This window comes from Heliangelus exortis, chromosome 9, assembly GCF_036169615.1.
Source record: "Heliangelus exortis chromosome 9, bHelExo1.hap1, whole genome shotgun sequence".
Lineage (NCBI taxonomy): Eukaryota > Metazoa > Chordata > Aves > Apodiformes > Trochilidae > Heliangelus > Heliangelus exortis.
This window is the reverse complement of record NC_092430.1, coordinates 13,947,111-13,965,206: the sequence shown is the minus strand read 5'-3', so window position 1 is coordinate 13,965,206 and position 18,096 is coordinate 13,947,111. Positions and strand designations below refer to the sequence as shown.

At 46.8% G+C, this 18,096-nt stretch overlaps 1 protein-coding gene across 1 annotated transcript; it reads right to left on the bottom strand.

The window, feature by feature from the left end:
* Window positions 1-2,426: 2,426 nt before the first annotated feature.
* On the bottom strand, window positions 2,427-14,864 carry LSG1 (large 60S subunit nuclear export GTPase 1). The gene is made up of 14 exons (XM_071752232.1): window positions 14,554-14,864; window positions 14,344-14,461; window positions 13,994-14,114; window positions 13,338-13,424; window positions 12,406-12,492; window positions 10,291-10,351; window positions 9,186-9,362; window positions 8,099-8,524; window positions 7,693-7,794; window positions 6,771-6,914; window positions 6,344-6,467; window positions 5,608-5,687; window positions 4,792-4,965; window positions 2,427-3,448 (listed from the first exon to the last, which is right to left on the bottom strand). The coding sequence occupies exons 1-14, from the start codon at window positions 14,632-14,634 to the stop codon at window positions 3,269-3,271; spliced, it is 1,962 nt and encodes a 653-aa protein (XP_071608333.1). The 5' UTR covers window positions 14,635-14,864; the 3' UTR covers window positions 2,427-3,268.
* Window positions 14,865-18,096: the final 3,232 nt, after the last annotated feature.

Below are 18,096 nucleotides of genomic sequence, written 5' to 3'. Positions count from 1 at the left end.
CAGGTATCCTCTGCTGGGCTCCATGGAGCTGCTTCTGGAAGGGCTGAGAGCTGGGTGCCAGCAGAGACCAACCAGGACCCAGGGACAAGGACAGGGGCAGGGTGAGCAGGCCATCCTGCAGCCACTGACACCTCCTCTGCTGGTGGGGCAGACCTACACAGGACTGACTTTCAGGCTGTCATCCTCGGGGACAGGCTTTGCCATGTCCCACCCTTTTGGGCTGAGCTGGACACCCCACCTGTTGGCTGTCCCAGGGTCTACCAGCAGAGGAATAGGCTGCTCCAGCTGTGCTCAGTGCTGTGGGATCCCAGAGCTGAGAAGTCCCACAGCTCAGCCCAGGAGTTACAGTGAGCAGGAAGTGATCCAGCAGAGCACAGCCAGCACCCAGAGCCCCCAGGACACACAGACAAGCTGCTGGCCAGGCAGCAGAGCCACTGTGTGCCACAGCTGGTGTCCCCTGCATGGCTGGCTCTGAGCATCTCTGGGCAGGGAGTGCCATCATGGGCTGCTGGCACCACCCCACCATACAGCGCCCAGTACCACCCTACACCCACGGCACAGCACGCAGCACTACCCTCTGGCACAGCACCCAGCAGCTTTCCTGGGCTCAAAAGCACCATTTGCTGCTGGAAGCAGACTCTGGATGGGATGGGGGCTCCCTAAACTGGGAAGAAGACATCAGAAGGGGAACAGCAGCTCCAGATCTTGCCCTGCACTGAGAATCTTGCTCCCGATGCAAGCTAAGATATCCTAAAAGGGAAGTTCAGCTGCAAACTATATTCCTAAACCAGCCCTCAAGTAACACAATCAGCCAGGGAGACACACTGCTTACATTATTAAGCTAAGCCCCCTGAAAGGGGAGGCAGACTGCTAGGGTGCTGAAAGTACTGTAGATCCCAAGGAATAGAGTGAAGCTGGGTGCATCCCACACGCTCCCTCTGCATGCATGAGGTGCTTTAAAAAAAAACAGTACTCAAAAATGGAAACTTGCCTTCTGCAGACAGGAGAAGCCAAGAGGCTTTTTCAGCAGGTGGCCAGGGTGAAGCACAACATCTCCATTGTGCAGGCTCCTGGCAGCAGAGCAGTCCCCATGCTGTCTCACGCCTGCCAGCTGCTCGTATGTGCTGCACTGAGCTGTCAACATGGCCCAGCCAGCATTCCCTGGCAAGGGTAGGGCAGGATGGATGCAGATCAGCAATGGACCAAACCACCACAGGAAAGCATTAATTGAACCATGATGCTCACCCATTACCCAGTCTGCCTACTGCTCAATACCAACACAAAATAGGTCTACATTCTTGTTTATGGTCCTTATCTGCCAAGGCAAGCAGCACAGCAAGGAGCAGTTTGCATTTAACAAACCTGGGCAAACATTATTTGCTGGGTTATATTTGGTCAGTAATATTTACACTTTATTTGCTTGCCTGAATGAACAATTCTATTCATTCAGGCAAACACCCCAAGTGGTTCACCAGGTCTTGTGGCCAAAGGTTTCTGCAAGCAGCAAGCAAAGTCACCTCACCCCTCAGCCCCTGGGGATTTCTGTTATTCACTAGATTTGGAAGGATTTACGCCAGGACACAGCCTGTCCAGCGAGGAAGCTCATGGAGACCCAGCTGGCAGGAAAAGGCTGAGAATGCAAATAAAGTAAATTTAGGTATGTGAAAAGTGATAAAGTGATTAGAAATATTTTTAAACTTTAGTAGAGCTAATAGCTTCACACAAGACAGAACAAAAAGAAGGTGCTTCTTAGCCATCAGGTTCCTAAAGCATTGTAAGGGACAGAAGCAGAAATCATCCCTCCAAGGAGGGTGGGAAAGGAAATAAAGGCAAAAACCACCCTCTCTGGGAGAACCAGATTAAATACTCTCTCCTGAGAATATACTTTCTGCTCTGGTGCACTGACTTAAAATACCATTGACCATACTAATTCAGTATAATCATGCTTCAGTTTTACAGGTAGTAGGGAAATACCTTCTGTCCAGTGATGTAATTAAGAACTTGAGAGCAGCAGCTCTCAAGCAGCAGGGGAAGCAAGAGCCAAGGTGAGAACTCCACTGTCAGGTGACCCTCCCACATACACAGTATAAACCAGCCCAAGAGGACAAGCACACATTGTCACAAAGTCAAAAACAGCTTGGCTGCACCCCTACATCTGCTGTGGCTTTGCTTAACAGTTGCTTTCATCTCATCATCCATACTTCAGGCCTGGAAAGTACAAAATTACAAGACAGCAATCTCTTTTTTAGTATCAGAGACCAGCATCCTCTGCTTCACCACATTAAAAAAAAAAAAAAAAAAAAGACACAACTTGTCTTTGCAGGCCTTTCCAGTCCTATCATTATTCCCTATGCTGGACCAGGAATGAAAAGCATGGACAAAGTGTAGCAGGGCAACCAAGAAGTAAATCGCACTTAAGTCTGACCCCAAATAAATACAGTCTTTTTATCATCAAGTACTAACACACTAATTAAAATCTGACACCAACACTTTCAGGTCAATAATTGACAGGTAAGTGAGACAAAACATGACACCATGTAGGAAGTAAAATCTCACATATACTTAAGAGCAAATCAGCACCAGATCTTTGGCCAGTCACATAGAACTAATGGTTTAAAGTACCAATGGGAAGTCACACAGAAAAACAATTGATACCAGCTCAGTATGAAGGACATAAAAGCAGCATTCTCCTTGCACAGTCTCCTCTGCCTTAAGGTGAGATAGGGCGTGAATGCAGCACCAGAATTGACAGAATATGGCTGGTATAGCAGAGAACAAAGAAGGCAATAAAGATCCTCTTACTCATATTTCAACACACTCAAGTGTTCTGTCAAATCAACAAACAAGCTTTAAAAAAGGAGATGAGCAATAGTGTCTTAAGTTTAACAATCATCACTCACTGATATTAAAAGATTTTAAGTCAGTTTTACAGGGCTTGCTTTGATCCCAGCAGCTATAAAATACATCCTTTATGGAAGGAAAAAACATTCCCACACAGCTCCATCTGTTTCCATTGAAAGGATGTTTCAGCAGCAGTCAAACATCTGGGCTGGCTTCCAGATAGCACAAATGGCCAGGTCCCTTTTGTTCTCAGAAGTGATGAACTCCAACCATTAGAGCCCACTCTTATCCCTGCCCAGGCCAATCCATAGCAGAGAGCTCCCAGGTGAGCTAGCAATGCTTGCTTATCTTTTTTTACCCCCTCAGAGTTCAGGCCTCCAGGACAATGCAGTCCCTACCCTGAAAACACCAGATATTGGTGCCACAGCTAAGCCTCCAAGTGCTTGGTGATCCTGCGAATTTTCTCCTTCTTGTTCCTGTTCCCGTGTTTTTTCCAGGGCTTTCCTACCACATTCCCAGGATTGGGTGTAGTCACAGGCACAAGGCCACTGCCAGGCCGGTATCCCATCGCAGCCCTGACACCTTTCATCAGGGCACGAACATTCTCCTGGAAGAGAAGACATCATCACCAATGACCAATGAGAAGATATTTAACCACAAGGAGCTCTGACGTGAATAAAACCAGACACACACAAGCTCAAACCCATCACCTGCTCAGCCCCCAGCTCCAGAGCTGCAGGAAAGGTCATGGCACACAGCTGAGTCACCCCAGTTCTGTTTGCAGCTGTGCCTTGCTGCGCCAGGTCCCCAGCACCAACCACTGCAAGCAGAGGCAGAGTGTTGACAAGACACTGAGCTCCAACAGACATGAGCTGTGGCACCAGGATTGATTCTCACAGTCTCTGCTTTGCACACAACAAATTGTCTTTGCAAATAAATATGGTAGCTATGAAAACCAGAGACTAAAATAATTTTCTCAAGTCTGGAGCGTGGGTAGCACTGCTGGGGCTCACAGCTTGTGCCAGCACTTAGGGCAGCCAGAGGGAGAGTCTGGAAATCCCAAAAATTCTTTTTAGGTCTTAGTTTTCTGAGACAGATTATTGGTTTTTGAAAAGAGCTTGAGTTCTTGTTTTCAAACTGCATGACTATCTTTAGCTGTCCTGAAATACTGTTCAAATACTGTGTGTTCAAATACTGTTCACATCCAGCTAACCAAGCAGAAAGGATCATGCTGTCTATGACACGTCTCCTTCACTGCTAACTCCCTGTTCTGTTCTTTGTCAGGTATGCAGACTTAATCAGGTATGGATTTGACATTTCATTGTGAGTTATTATTAAGTTTTTTTCAGTAGCATAGGGAAAAAACAGATCCCTGTGGGACCTAACAAGAAGCATGTAAGTTAAGAGAAATTAGCATTTTCCATTTTGACATTTCTCAGTTGTATTTTAAAATCTCTTGTGTTCTTTTAATCTGGTTTCAGGTTCTGAGGCAAAACAACCATGTGGTATTAAATCAATTGTCTTAAAGAAGCTTATCATGACCCTGAAACAGATCATCTCAAGGAAGGAAAGTTAGTTTGAAGAACCTGTTCATCCAAAACCTGGTCAGCTGCTGTCACACCACTCTTTCTTTGCCTTTCTTCCTACTCTCCTGTATGCTCAAGATTAATGTTAGGCCCATAGAAGACAAGGGTCACCCTCATGACCTTTTAAAAAAAATCAACTACACACACCTCATTAGCTATCTTTCACCTAGGCCATTCTCAGTGATTTAGAAGACAATAAAAAGAACAGAGCACTCCCGGGGAGAAATTGCATGCAGATGTCAATGGCATCCAACACCATTACCTCAGCCCAACACCCTTCCATCCTCAACACTATTTTTTCCAGTAACTATGACACACCAGTGCTGCAGTAAAACTCCTAGAATAAATCTCCTCCAGAATTTACCTGGTGGAAAAATGTTTTGTCCACCACATTTTCAATTTGTTTAGCTTTGGTATTCTTCTCAGATTTCACCGGTCCACTGGCCTGCATGGTTCTGTTCTCTGGCCATCTTTGATGCTGGTGTTGAAAATCATTTGGGTCAATGCCAGGAGGTGGATGACAATACAACAGTTTCCCCTGTGAAAGCAATGAGACACAGTTAGTACAAAAATCCTCAGAGAAAGCCCTGGAGAAGAAGAACTCCAAAGCTAAGGGCAGCCTTAGAAGTCCAGAGGCTCACACCGGCAGACCAACTACTAGTGCACTTGATGTCTCCCCCCAGGCAACAACTGCCTGAGCTTATAAGTTAAAATATTGTTCCAACTCTACTTCAAAGCACCACTTCCAGCTGCAAACAAAAAATATTCAAAACTCTCAGGAGTAATGGAGGATCTTATTAGAAATGCTCAACAAGTTGCCAAGAGGTGCTGTAGAAGCATGCAGTATTACAACACTCAGAACTGTGGTCCTTACTTCCAAATACTTGCCCAAGTATACAATATGGGTTTGTTTCCTGAATAGCTACTGCTGGTTTTAGAGAGATGAGAATTTATTTAGCCAGGACCATATTTTTAAGCAGTCTTTTTTAAGATTAAGCAGCTTGAGAAATTTTATTGATTCTTTTAAAACATAAAAATAGCCTGATTTAAAGAGTATTTTGATACATGGTGATTTTATCTGGAGAAACAGAATTCACTTTATTGTGCTCCTTCATGCTGCAGTTATACCTTCAATTCACATCCTAGCAGGACAGAAAACCAAGATATAGGAAGAACTTACACTGACATAATCCTTCAGTACATATCGGGCTGATCTAGGCTGGTCTGGCTGTCCATGTGCTGTCATAAAGCCTCTCATATCTGGAAGACAAATCCAAAGTACATGCTGTAAAAATACAAGAGAATTAACACATCCTTTTCTGATGCCTAACTGCACCCTTGCATCCTTTCTCACAAAAAACCACTACCTCCCTTAGAAAAATGATTTTTTTTTTTTTATTTATTTCCCCTCCTCCCCCCCAATATTGTCAACTGTAGAAGGATTGCAGAAGCATTCTATCCTGAAAGGAATTACAAGAGCTAACATCTCTCTACCACCAGAAAACCTACTGGTCTTTTATTTTTGTTTTACGGCCAAAGAAGATTAACTGCATGAGAGAATCAGACAAGAGAGATAAACCTTCACTGCATTCTTCAAAGTCTAATTCAAAGACATAGCTGATGGGAGGTATCTAAGATGATGAGAGCATCACAACACCCCACACAGACTGGAAGGGTGTTCCACCAATATCCTTAACACAATCACTGCATCTGGCAGATGAGAAACTGGCAATGCACCTCTGCAACACATGAGATTAGCTGTTGACAAAGGTTCTTCTTGAGAGGGGGGCAAGACCTAATGAGGAGCTTTAATGCACAAACCCGAGTTGGGGCTAACTTTGAAAAGTTCTCCTATGGCTGTGTTCAGGACTGTGCACACAGCACAGGTGATGGGTATTAAAGGGATCATCACTCACGTCCATATGCTGTCAGCAACTCTTCGGCTGTTGGCTTTCGATCTGGATCCTCATCTTCCCTTGGCCTTATGATAGTTATTCCATAGGTTGCTTCCAAAATGTTTCGTGGGATATGCTGGCAAACGTAGGCTAGTGAAGGAAACCACCTGTTGATTTTCAGCCACACAAGTAATCTTGCCATAGTCACCCAAGAGCACAAATTAAGACTGACTTTTGGATTTTATCGCAAACCAGAAAAACGATGCAAGTTTGACAACAAGACAAACTTGAAACAAGATGGAGAAACAGCAGGGTTGTTTTATCCAGTGTGTTCCCACCACCCTCAACAGATGAGCATGTGTACCCCTAGCTTGCCTGCAACATGCTACATTGCATGCTCCAGACCCAGCACCTGCAGACACTCTTACAAGCTCCATGCAAAGGATATTAGAGAAATGGGTGGGACATGGTCCCTCATCTGGTCTATAGGCAAAATTCCAGAACAAATCATTTCTGCCTTGGTAGAGATGAAAGATGGCATCACCAGACCAGGGCAATCACATAGGCACAGGCCAGGCTCCACATACAGGGTCTACACAATAAACAACCGATGAGTTCACTGAGTCAGTATCCATGGAGGAAAAAGGAACAAAAAAAGTAAAATCAAATGCATAGATGGATGCAAATGAGAATAAGCAGAAGTTCTACCAACACACACATCTGGCCCAAACCAATGAACTAAGGAAATCTGATGTGGAAGAAAGCAGCACTTTCAAGGTTCATAACTAAGGTGTCCGGATGGGGGCAGCAAGATCTTCAGCTCTCCAATCTGATGGGAGAGGAGAAAGCATTCCAGAAACCTCTTAACTTCGTCAGACCTTTTGAACAGGTAAGAGATTGCACTAGTACAAATCCCACAGTGCTCATTATAGCACTGGACTTGCTACCTCAAAACTAAGAGCTTGATCAATATGAAAACAGTAGCATAAGTAGTCTTAGTCATACAACTGACTGTGGACAAGGCAGATGGTCTGAAACCTTGACCTGAAGCTATTCACTTGTCAGAGGTTCTCTCCTCATGATGGTGTTGAAAAAACAAGGTTCAAGCTAGTTAAATAAAATCAGCAGATGGAAAATACCTCCAGTTGTACAGTACCTCTTGTGAGCAACTCTCAAACTGTAGCAAGAGTTTGGAAGTAAGAACCACAGTATCAAAATTATATACTTTAAGTCCAACCCTCTGTAACTGCTGGGCAGAGTTCAGGCTGGTGAACAGAGTTCTCAGTGAGTCCATATGGTTAGTCCATAATGAAGCTCTCTTCCACTGGGGAAAAAAACCTAAAAAGACCAATGCTCTTTGTTAGCAATACCTGAAAGTGTTTTGTACGGCCTGGTGTAGCAGACACTGACACCTTCTTATTTCCAAGGATTGTGTTGATAGTTGAACTTTTGCCAACGTTGGGGTAACCCACCTAGATGACAAAAAAGTGGAATGGTAACAGTGGTATCAGGCAGGGTGATGCCAGAAGACTGGAACAGCTCTGACCCAAAAGTACTTGAAGAAAATACACTAAAAAACACTAAGGCAAGCAGTACCAACCACTGAGCCCCAGGAAATTCAGAACTGATCTTTGCACAAAACCGTCCGTGATTTGTGCTTGCTTGTTTTTTACCCTTATAGAAAGTCAGGGTACAGGATGATTTTTTCTCATGGAAGGCATATGGAATTAAAACATAGATTAAGCAAGTTCGGTTTAAGCACAAACTCCAACTCACCAGTCCAACATTTACTTCCCCATCCTTCACCCTGGGTCCATTGTGCATGGTTTTGAGTATCTCCAGCAGCTCACTTCTCTGTACCAGGTGGCTGAAGTTCCTGATGTTCCTGTTCTGCTCCTGCACTAGATGTGGCACTGTGGTGTCATCAGTCCTGTTTTCCATCCTCTCTGGAGCAATAGTATTTAGTTTATCCACCACTTCATCTTCAGAACAGGTTTGCCAAGCCTCCTCTTCATCATCTTCACAGTCTTCATATTCATCATTGCTGTCATCGTCACTAACCAGAACTTGGTTTACAGTTTGCAAAGCATTGCCTGTGGATGTGCTTTCTGCACTATCTGGTGCTGTGCCACCTTCTTCTTGGCCGGAGCTTTCATCCTCAGAATCACTCAGGTCCTTTGCTAAATCTTCAGTGTCTACTTCCTGTGTGAACAATATTTACTGTAAACAGGCTAGGTATTTTCAGGAGACACTGGATATCCCATAGCTGAACAGTGATGGTTCTAACAGATGAATGCAGTAAAACCTGAAAGTGTTATCTATTGGTAACATGTAACTTGTGACAGCATCAGAGTTTGTTTTATGGGGCAAAAAAAGACTTCCAGGTATTTTACATTCTCTAAGAAATACCTCCCTGGGAGAGAAAAATCCTCTGTACAGATAGCAACTCAGATAACCCCTCAGAGCATCCCTCTTGGAAAGGATTACAATTCTGTCAATGAGTTAAGAGCTTGTAAATCAGATCTACAAGGCCTGTTTCTGTAGCTACTCATCAGCAGCCTCCAAAAACAAACTTACATTCTAGTTCAGCATTATTTATCATGTCATTAACCTCCAAAGAGAAATTGCAAGCACTACAGCGACTGAAGGGTGTACCATTTTTTCACCATTTTACTGTTCTCACTTTTGTCTCTGAATCAATCACACAAAATGCTGTGTTACAGCCACATAGGTACTCAGAATAATCCTTGGAACAAGGACTGTGCCTTTCCTAGAAAGGCATTCAGCTTATCACAAGCGTAACTACAAAGCAAATTACCAGAGGCAGCCAGCACACACCCAGCTGGAACTGATTATACAATACCTTTGCTTCTCCAGACAGCCGTCTGCACTCTGCCAATGCTGACCAGAACACCACCTTAACACCCTCTTGCTCAAAGAACTGGGCCCAAGCAGCCCGCTGCTCCTCACTCAGCAAATCTGCCTTGTTTATCAGGATCATGTTCTCCTTGTCATTGCTGACTTCCTTAACATAACTTTCCTGAATAAAATAAGAGAAGAATCAGTTTGTACTCCGGTTTGGACACCTCCTCCCCACAAAGCTGTAAGAACAGCAAGACAAGTTACCCCATCCAGCTCCCCATCAGCACAGCTAAGCTTACCATCTCCTGGGTGAGATGGAACTGGTCTTTAGCAGACAGCTACAAGAACAAATTTGAGTATGCAACTCATACAGGATGTTTCCGGCCACGTGTGCAAACACCTTGCCTGCTTAGAGCTACAAGATATTCATCAGCACCTCACAGCAGAACTCCTAAGTTCAATCATAAGAGCAATTTTGTATCTCATGGATGCATAGTGTTCTACAGTCTATCATACAAAGTCATCACGTCAATAATTCTTGACCCTTTCAGTACAGTAATCCTCACCCATTTGTAATCCACTATGCTTTTAATCAGTACAATTCTTTTAAGTGCAGTGGGTAACAAACTAGTTAGTGCTAGTTTGCACTAGTGGGTAACTGCTAGTGGGTAACAAAGAACATTATAATATCTGCAATATAACATCTGCAAAACTGCCTCTAAATCCACATGACTCTGTGTGAAATATCAAAAAACATTGAAGAAAAAAATTTGATGCCAGAATACTTGCACAAATACATAAAATTTCCCGATAGGCATAACACCAGAACAGCTTCAAGGTGGCTAAATGTGTTAAACAAAAAATAATTCATAAATCCTAAGAAGTAAAAATGAAGACAACATTCTTCATGGGCTGCCCAGGAAAGTAGTGGATTCTCCATCCCTGGAGATATTTAAAAAGAGACTGGATGTGGCACTTAGTGACATGGTCTGGTAACCGCGGCGGTAGTGGATCAAGGGTTGGACTTGACAATCTCAGACGTCCTTTCCAACCCAGCTGATTCTGTGATTCTATGAAGACAACATTCAATAAAGATGTTTACTTACCAGATCTTGGCATCTAAACAGAAGGGGGTTTCTAGCATCTACTATCTGGACTACAATATCACTGAAAAAATAAAAGAAAGCTCCATAAGTACTCTTTCTTACCCTGCCTCAAAGAAAGCAACATGACACAGCACAATACTTGCTTTTAAGTTTTGTTTGGAATTTTAGTGGTTTAAATTGTATTACATTACTAAGTGCCTTTACTGAATTAGCAAAACAGTTCAGCATCCCACATGCCTCAACAGAGCCAACACTTCTGCTACAAGCACACAGCATTTCTGCCTCACTCTGCTAATTCTCATGTACAGCCAGCAAGGGGAAAGGAAGCATGTAAATTTTACTACTCCATCTACCCTTCAGAAATGCTCAGCAGGCAAGAACCAAAGTTGTGGTATTTTATCCTTCAGAATTTTACTGAAAACTATGTTAATTTCTGTCTATTCTCATCCCCAAACTGTGTGGTGTGGCTACAGACAGAAGAGGAGGTGGTTTTCATACACAGCAAGATATTGAGGAACACTCTTGTCCCTTTGGCATGGCACAAGATGTACAAGATCTCCCAAAAATAACCTGCAGATTTTAAGCGTTTGCTATCAGGCACTTCAGAATTTCCTTCTAGTCACAAAAATCATAGACGGTGACAGAACAGTCTTAGACTTCAGTATAACATGTTGCTCCCCCATGCAACCAAGGTCTTGCAAGCACGCTTTTAGGAAATGTCTTCCAAATCCAGACTGCAGGTTGCCTCCACACATGAGGCATGTTCATCAGTTCCACATGCACTGGCTTCAGACACCAGAGGCACCCGTGCTTTGCTTTTCATAGGGAGGGGGAAAATTTAACTACAGCCTCTTCCACTAGAGCTTCTCCAGTCATGTAATTTAAAATACTGATTGCCACAATGCAGATTCTGTTTGTTTGACAGGGATTTCAGCTAGCACAGGACAGCTTCAGAACACCAGGTGTTGAATGGCAGAATTTCAAGTCACACTAAGCAGTAGGTTACATATTAAAAAAAAAAAAAATCATTAAACCCCCAAGAGAGCTATTAAATAAGCCACAAGGGTACACAGAGGTACTGAGCAGTTACAGAAATTCAAATATCAATATGAGAGAAAGCTGACACCATGGTACTGTGATGGGATGCAGAGAAGTTACTGAATCACACTGCTGGGAGCTAGCTTGAAGCAAACACAAGGAAAGGATGGCAATAGATCAAATTATCTGGCAAGGTAAGAGACTGGATGACTTTTTCTGTTCAGCTCTGAGACAACTTCCTCTCTCTACATGAAATAAAAACCTCCAACAAAAGCAGCAAGGCGTTAATAACCTCAAAACACACAATTCACTCACACTGCACATCATGATACCCTATAGGGGATGCTCCAGACCCAGCTCACTCCCAGCCAAAGGCCCAGCAGCATCCAGTACAAAGCCACTTCTGTGAAGGGACCAGCTCACCATGACCTCACTGGTGAAGTATTTTTCAATTTTAGGAAAATCAGACGAGATGATCTCAAACTTAATTACCAGTGAAATTAAATGCCCCAGTTAGATTAGCATAGCAGATAGCACTCTTATTGTATTACAGCTCTAGAGAGCAAACAAAGCTATTTCTGTGACATGACAGGCTGTTGTCTGTTGTGCACTGCTGCAATTTCTCTGCATGGCAAGAGGCCAAGGACCAAGAGGCTCTTTCTTTCTCAGTGCTATTTAGTTGGTCTCCCTTGCCTCCTGTTCCTGAACATCAGACTGCAGCTGTGGGGTTAAGAACGAAAGGATTTATCTTGCCAAAAAAATATCCAAGACAAATTCTCAAAAGAGGCCTCCCACAGAGCTACTGGAAGAAGTCAAGCACAACAGCATCTGAAGAATCAGAGACTTGCAGCAAACCACCAGCAAAATGGCAGTGCTGAAACCTAGCATGCACCACCAAGCAGCTTCCCTTCTGCACGTCACACTTTGAATACTTCAAAACAAATTACTTCAGTGCTGATAATAAAGCATTACTAATTGTTTTCCTGTGCTCAGACACTTGAGGCTTGATTCAAAGGTTTCAATTTACAGAAACACATTAAACATTACTTTCTAAAAGTAAACAGGGATATTCTTTACCTTCTTTCAATGACTCTCCAAAGCTGACGCCAAAATTCCAAGTTTCGTTCAAATGGGGTTAGAATTAACTTTTTTTCCTCTTCAAGGCTAAGACAAAAAAAGAGAAAAGACATCATATTTGTCCCACCAAAGGCAAGAAGCACACCACCAGTTTTCCTCTAGGTTCAAGAGGCTCTCAGATAGCTATCAAAGCAGACTCATATAGCAGGTACTGCTACTGCTAGTTTTGTATCCAGGTAAACTGGTGGCAGTGGAATCATTGCTTCAGCAGTGATGCAATGGCTCCTGATCATGCCAATGGAGGAGTGGTAAATGATGGAAAGAGCAAAAACTCATTGAAAATCTACCCATGAAATTTTAGAGCCACAATAATAAACCAGGGGAGTTATCCCAAATGCCAGCAGTCATTAATCAATTGAGTACCGCCTGGAAAACAATGAACTGTACCTGACATGGCTCTCTACAATCTGTCTCACTATTACCAGTGCCAAATGGATTTTGCTCAGGGCAATTGTGGGTTTGCAGGGTGTGTGCAAACACCACCTAATCCACTCTCCAGGCCAGCGGTGGCAGTGCCAGACCAGCACAGGCTGCTGTAGGAAGGCTGGCAGCATTGTTCTCCATCCACAGCAGCACTGTTGATCTTAGAAGACACATTCCACTCCTCCACTTCACAGGCAAGAGCAGAACATCATGCTCCATCCTGAAGAACTTTAACTGCAAGCAGTACAAGAAAGTGCACATGACAGGTATGCAGCGCTCACCACAACCACATGTGGACTGTGGCTGGGGTGTCCAGCCTGACAAAACAACTCAGGAGCCTCACAACAAGACATTCATTTCATAGGTCCAGCAAAGATAAACACATCCCACTGCTTCCTGAGTCTCCCAGTCGCACCAGCTGCTTACCCAGACACAAGCTGCATACTCACTGGGCAAGCTGTCTCCTCCACTCGAGGAAGCTCTCCCTCTCAGCTTGCTGCAAGCCCTCTGCACTGGTTGTCCGGTCCCAACATGGCCTGTAACAAGAACATTTTGCAGTGAGTGGTCACAAGTGGCAGTGTGTGGCACCAGTTACTTTATCACCATAAACATCCACGAAGAGCACAGGCACCACAAGTTCACCTACACTGAGATAGTTTTACGTCAGACACGTGAGCCTGTTCTCAGCAGCTTTGAGTATGCCTTTTTCCCTTGTTCTTCCTAAACTCCACTACCTACTACTCCACTACAAAGCTGTGTTTTCAAACTAAGATTTGTAGGGCATTTAAGATGGGATTCATATCTCTGCTCACCACACAGAGGGCTTTAGAAAGGCTTACTAGGTGGCCTGGAGGCACCAGCTGCAGCAGTGCCAGGCTTTGAGCAGGAAACGTACACAATCAGGACAGATGGGCTGGGGCTGGCAGCACCCATGTGGCCAACTGGCACCTGTGCTGTGGCTTACAGCAGGCTTGTGCAGGCCAGGTGGTGGCTTCCCCAAAAGCAAGGTACTGACAAAGCAGAGGGTTGTTCCCAGGCCCACAACCACTGAGGAGCTGAGTCAACTCAGCAGAGGGGATCCGGGAAAGAGTCCTTCAGGACCCACCTCCGTGGGATGCGCAGGAACTGCCGGTTCTCCTCATGCAGCTGCTGGACACGCTGGGCTTCCTGGGCCGTGAGCAGCCCCGTGCGGCTCTGGGCAGACACGATCTGGATGTTCAGACGCTCTGCAGGGAAGGAGAGACAGTCATGCAGCCATCCCTCCCTGCCACCTGCTGCACCACCCTGTCCCTGCTGACCCTGTCCCCTGCTCCCCACCCAGCCAACCCCATTGCCAGACCCAGACTCGCTCACTCTCCCCCATCCCCAAACCGGCCCTGGTTTTCCTGCCCGGGTCTCCCGCCCCCCGCCTGCCACCGGCCCAGGCGCTGCCCAAGCCCCGTCCCGACCCCTCACCGGCCACGAAGCGGGTGCCGGCCAGCTCGGCCGTGGCCAGGAACTCCTCCAGCGGGCTCTGCTCGGGCGCCGACCGCAGCTCCGGGCCGCGCTCGCCGCCCACCTCGCTGGCGTGCAGCTGTTGGGACAAGAGGCCACCGCCAGACCGGGTCAGACCGGGTCGGGTTAGCCCAGTGCCCAGCCCCCCGCCGCCCTGGCCCCAGGCCCTACCCATGAGGCGGTACCGCGGCGCTCCAGCCCGCGCTGCCGCTGCAGGGAGCGGCCCAGCCCCGCGCCCCGTTTCTTGCCCATGCTGCCGCCGGACCCGGAAAGGTTCGGGGCGGCCGCCCCGGTTCCTACGCCGGTCCGGGTCCCTCCGCCGCGCCCGTGGAACAACGTTCCGAGCAGGACGGTTCCGGGCGGCCCCGCGATCCCCGCGCCCGCCACCGGGAGGCGCCACGGCACCGGCACGGGGACCGCGACTTCCGGGACCGGATCGTCCGGGACGCCCCCGGTGTCGCCTGTGCCTGGCCTGCCTCCCCACCGCCTTGTGCTCTTCCCGGCCATCCTTCCGGCGCCCGACTACAAGCTGCTTTCTGCATTCGTTCGTCCGTCCATCCGTCCATCCATCCGTCCATCCATCCATCCATCCATCCATCCATCCATCCATCCATCCATCCCTCCATCCCTCCATCCCTCCATCCCTCCATCCCTCCATCCCATCACACGGCCACATGCTGCTCCCTTGCTCCCCTCCTAGCCCAGCTCTAACTCTCTCACCAAGGAGCGGGCACCAGCCCTGCCATTAACAGAAGGCACCAGCAAAACACGGGGCACACCCCAGCACAGTGCCCCCAGAACCGGGTTGTGAGCCCCCACCAAGCTGCCCACAGCTCTGCTCATGGCTGCAGGGGTCAGTTTTGCTCTCTGGCTCAGACAGGAACAGATGGTATCTCTGAGCAGCAAATGCCACTGGCAGTGATGTGAGGTGTGCTAAACCCTGTCCCAGCAGCAGCCATGGGGGTGTGAGGGGGGTTTGTCCTCGTGGGGTAAGCCACAAGGTGGCCCATGTGTTCCATAATACACCCAGCCCAACACGGGATCCTGTCTCCAGCCTCCATCGTTCCAACATGGCATGTGAGGAATGGTGATGGCAAAGAGGGAGCCTGGATGTGGCAGTGGAAGGTGGGCTGTGAAGGTGCTGCTAAAATCCAGACACAGTCTGGGCATCTCTGCAGAACAAGGGTTGCTGTCCAACCAGCAAGGGAACCATCAAATGGGTTTTGGCAGCAGCCATTTGGGCTGGTTGGGGTCAAAATGGGAGGGAAGGTTAAATTAATAAACAACTCGACCTGTTCTTGCACAGTGGACTGATTTATGAACCATTTCTCCTTTATGGCTGTTGGGTTAAGGCCAGACATTTTTACTATAACACTGTAATGTGCATCAGCTGTAATCAGAGAATAACCTGGCTAATGCCTGGAACACTCAGGTACTTCCTACACAGGCAGGCACGGCTGTGCTGTGGGTGCTGCCTGCCAGTGGCACAGCAGCCTGAAAACCCCCCTGGGCAGGAGTGATCTGTTCTCATGCTCAGCACTACGTGATGCCTCCCCGTGATAAACACCGTTAGGAAGACACAGTTCTTCCTTCTCCTTTTCAAAGCCAGCAACCGTACTGCATAAATTTCCCAGGTATGTCTGAACCCGTGCCATGCTCACCCCAGGCTTGGTCGCCACCCCCAGCCCGGCCCAGCCCCTCCTGTGTTTCCTAAAGGCAAATAAGACACATAAAAGTGGACTCAGCATTTGCCTTTTCATTTAGATGAGGTGCTCCAGTGGAAGGCTAGTGGGATGCAGACAGCATGCAGCCATTTAGTAAATTCATTTTTAATCAAGTCATCTTTAATAAAACCATCTCATGTCTTTATGTGGGCATTGAGGCAGCAGTATAAATGCTCATTACTGTATTTCTTTTGTACTTCAGTTAAAAGTTACCTTTCTTCTACACTACATAATCACCAACCAGAGCAGCCAGCCAGCCCAGCCTTTCCCCACACCTTTGGTCTGGCAGCACTTCCAACTCCAAAGCCAAGCATGTAAGATGCTGTTCCCAGGCTGCCCAACCTGGGGCAAAACACCCACCCCTATCAGAACCATAGAACAGTTTGGGTCAGAAGGGACCTTTAAAGGTCATCTAATCCTACCCTCAGCAGTGAGGTGGGACATCTTCAACTACATCAAGCTGCTCAGAGCCCCATCCACCCTGAACTTGAATGTTTCCAAGCATGGAAACCACCTCTCTGAGCAACCTGTGACAGTGTTTCACCACCCTCATTGTGAAAGTAGTCCTTATATCTAGTCTGACTCTACCATTTTTTTGTTTAAACTGTATTGCTACGCCTACCTAGGCTTCTTCTGGTTTTACCTAAACACCACAAACTGTTTCTCCTAGAAGAATCTTTAAGCTTGGATTAAGGGCATGCAGTGAAAAGGACCTCTGAGACAGAGATGCTGTAACCAGAGCTGTATGATGCAGCAGCAAAACGAACATGATTTTTGCTGCTGTGACTTTTTTACAACTTGGCTCTTCAACAGCAGTGCTTGGGCTGAAGTGAAACGCTGTCCTGGGAGAGCAAGCACCTCCTGTGCATCACTGAACCTCTTGCCACTACTCCTTTGAAGTGTGTCACTTCACTGCTGTGAGGGTGGCCATAGCTTTGGGACCCCTTGCAAAACCATTGCACAGACAAAGTAAAATCTGCTGTCCTTCTAGCACACTGTACTCATCAACTTGTGTCAAAAGGGCTGGCTTCCCTCCCAACCTCTTCTGCCTTGGAGCCAAACCACCACTCCAGTTTTTGATGCAAATCCTGAGAATTATTTAGCAGCAGCAGCAGCTCTTTTTCCACACCCAGCAACACCAGTGCATTTTTGCCTAAAGGAAGCATTGTTCTTTCTGGACAACTTTTCCTCCATTTTCCTCCGAGGCAGCACTGGGAGATCTCAGGACTGTGTCTCTAAAATATTCATGTGATGGCTATTCATTATTCATGTAGGTTGACAATGCTTGATTCAGTAGTACTGCCAGCCTCAGCCTGACAAACAGACCCATTAAGAACCCCCCCCACAGAGCACCCCTGCAAGAACACCAAGACAATTTTGCTCTGTGCACAACTGCAGCTGCTTGAACCTCCTTCTCTCCCCAGCTGTACTCAGAAGTATGCTAGCACTGTAGAAACAGGGGGAGCCTGCTCTGCAAGTCACCCCCCCCCCCCCGAGTCTTTGGGTGAAGGTCTTGGTTCCCCCTCAGAAAAGCAGCATCCCAGGGGGCTCTGAGGCAGGGCTGCCTGGCCAAGGCTGTGTCCTGAGAAGGCACCAACCCTGATGGAGCCCTCAGGTGAGTTTTTTATAGTCTACTTTTTCTACAAGCCCCATGAAGATAAAATCATCTACCCACATGGCTGGGTGGGGAAAGGTTTATCAGAAAATACTGCCTGCATCTTTGAAGGTGCAATGAGTGGGACAGGAAGCTGGCAGATTTCTCCAGCTCCTGGTGTGCCATCTCTGCCTGGCCAGGCTGGTCCCTGCTGTCCATGGCTGGCTGAACCAGCTTTCTCTCCACATGGGCAGGGATGGTCCCACAGTGGCAGCCCCAGGACAGGACATCAAGCAGAGGATGTCACCCCAACACCACCTCTGCACCCCTTGGCCAGCAGCATGGCAGGAGGATCGCTGCCCAGCTCAGCCCCACTGGCTCAGCAAGCCTCTCCAA

Excerpts from the sequence above, each read along its gene's own strand:
- LSG1 (XM_071752232.1), bottom strand. The coding sequence starts at position 14,634 with ATGGGCAAGAAACGGGGCGCGGGGCTGGGCCGCTCCCTGCAGCGGCAG. Across the intron at positions 8,525-9,185 it reads GGCTGTCTGGAGAAGCAAAG|GAAGTAGACACTGAAGATTT; the intron begins GTATTGTATAAT and ends TTGTTCACACAG. Across the intron at positions 5,688-6,343 it reads GTTGCTGACAGCATATGGAC|ATATGAGAGGCTTTATGACA; the intron begins GTGAGTGATGAT and ends TTTGTCTTCCAG.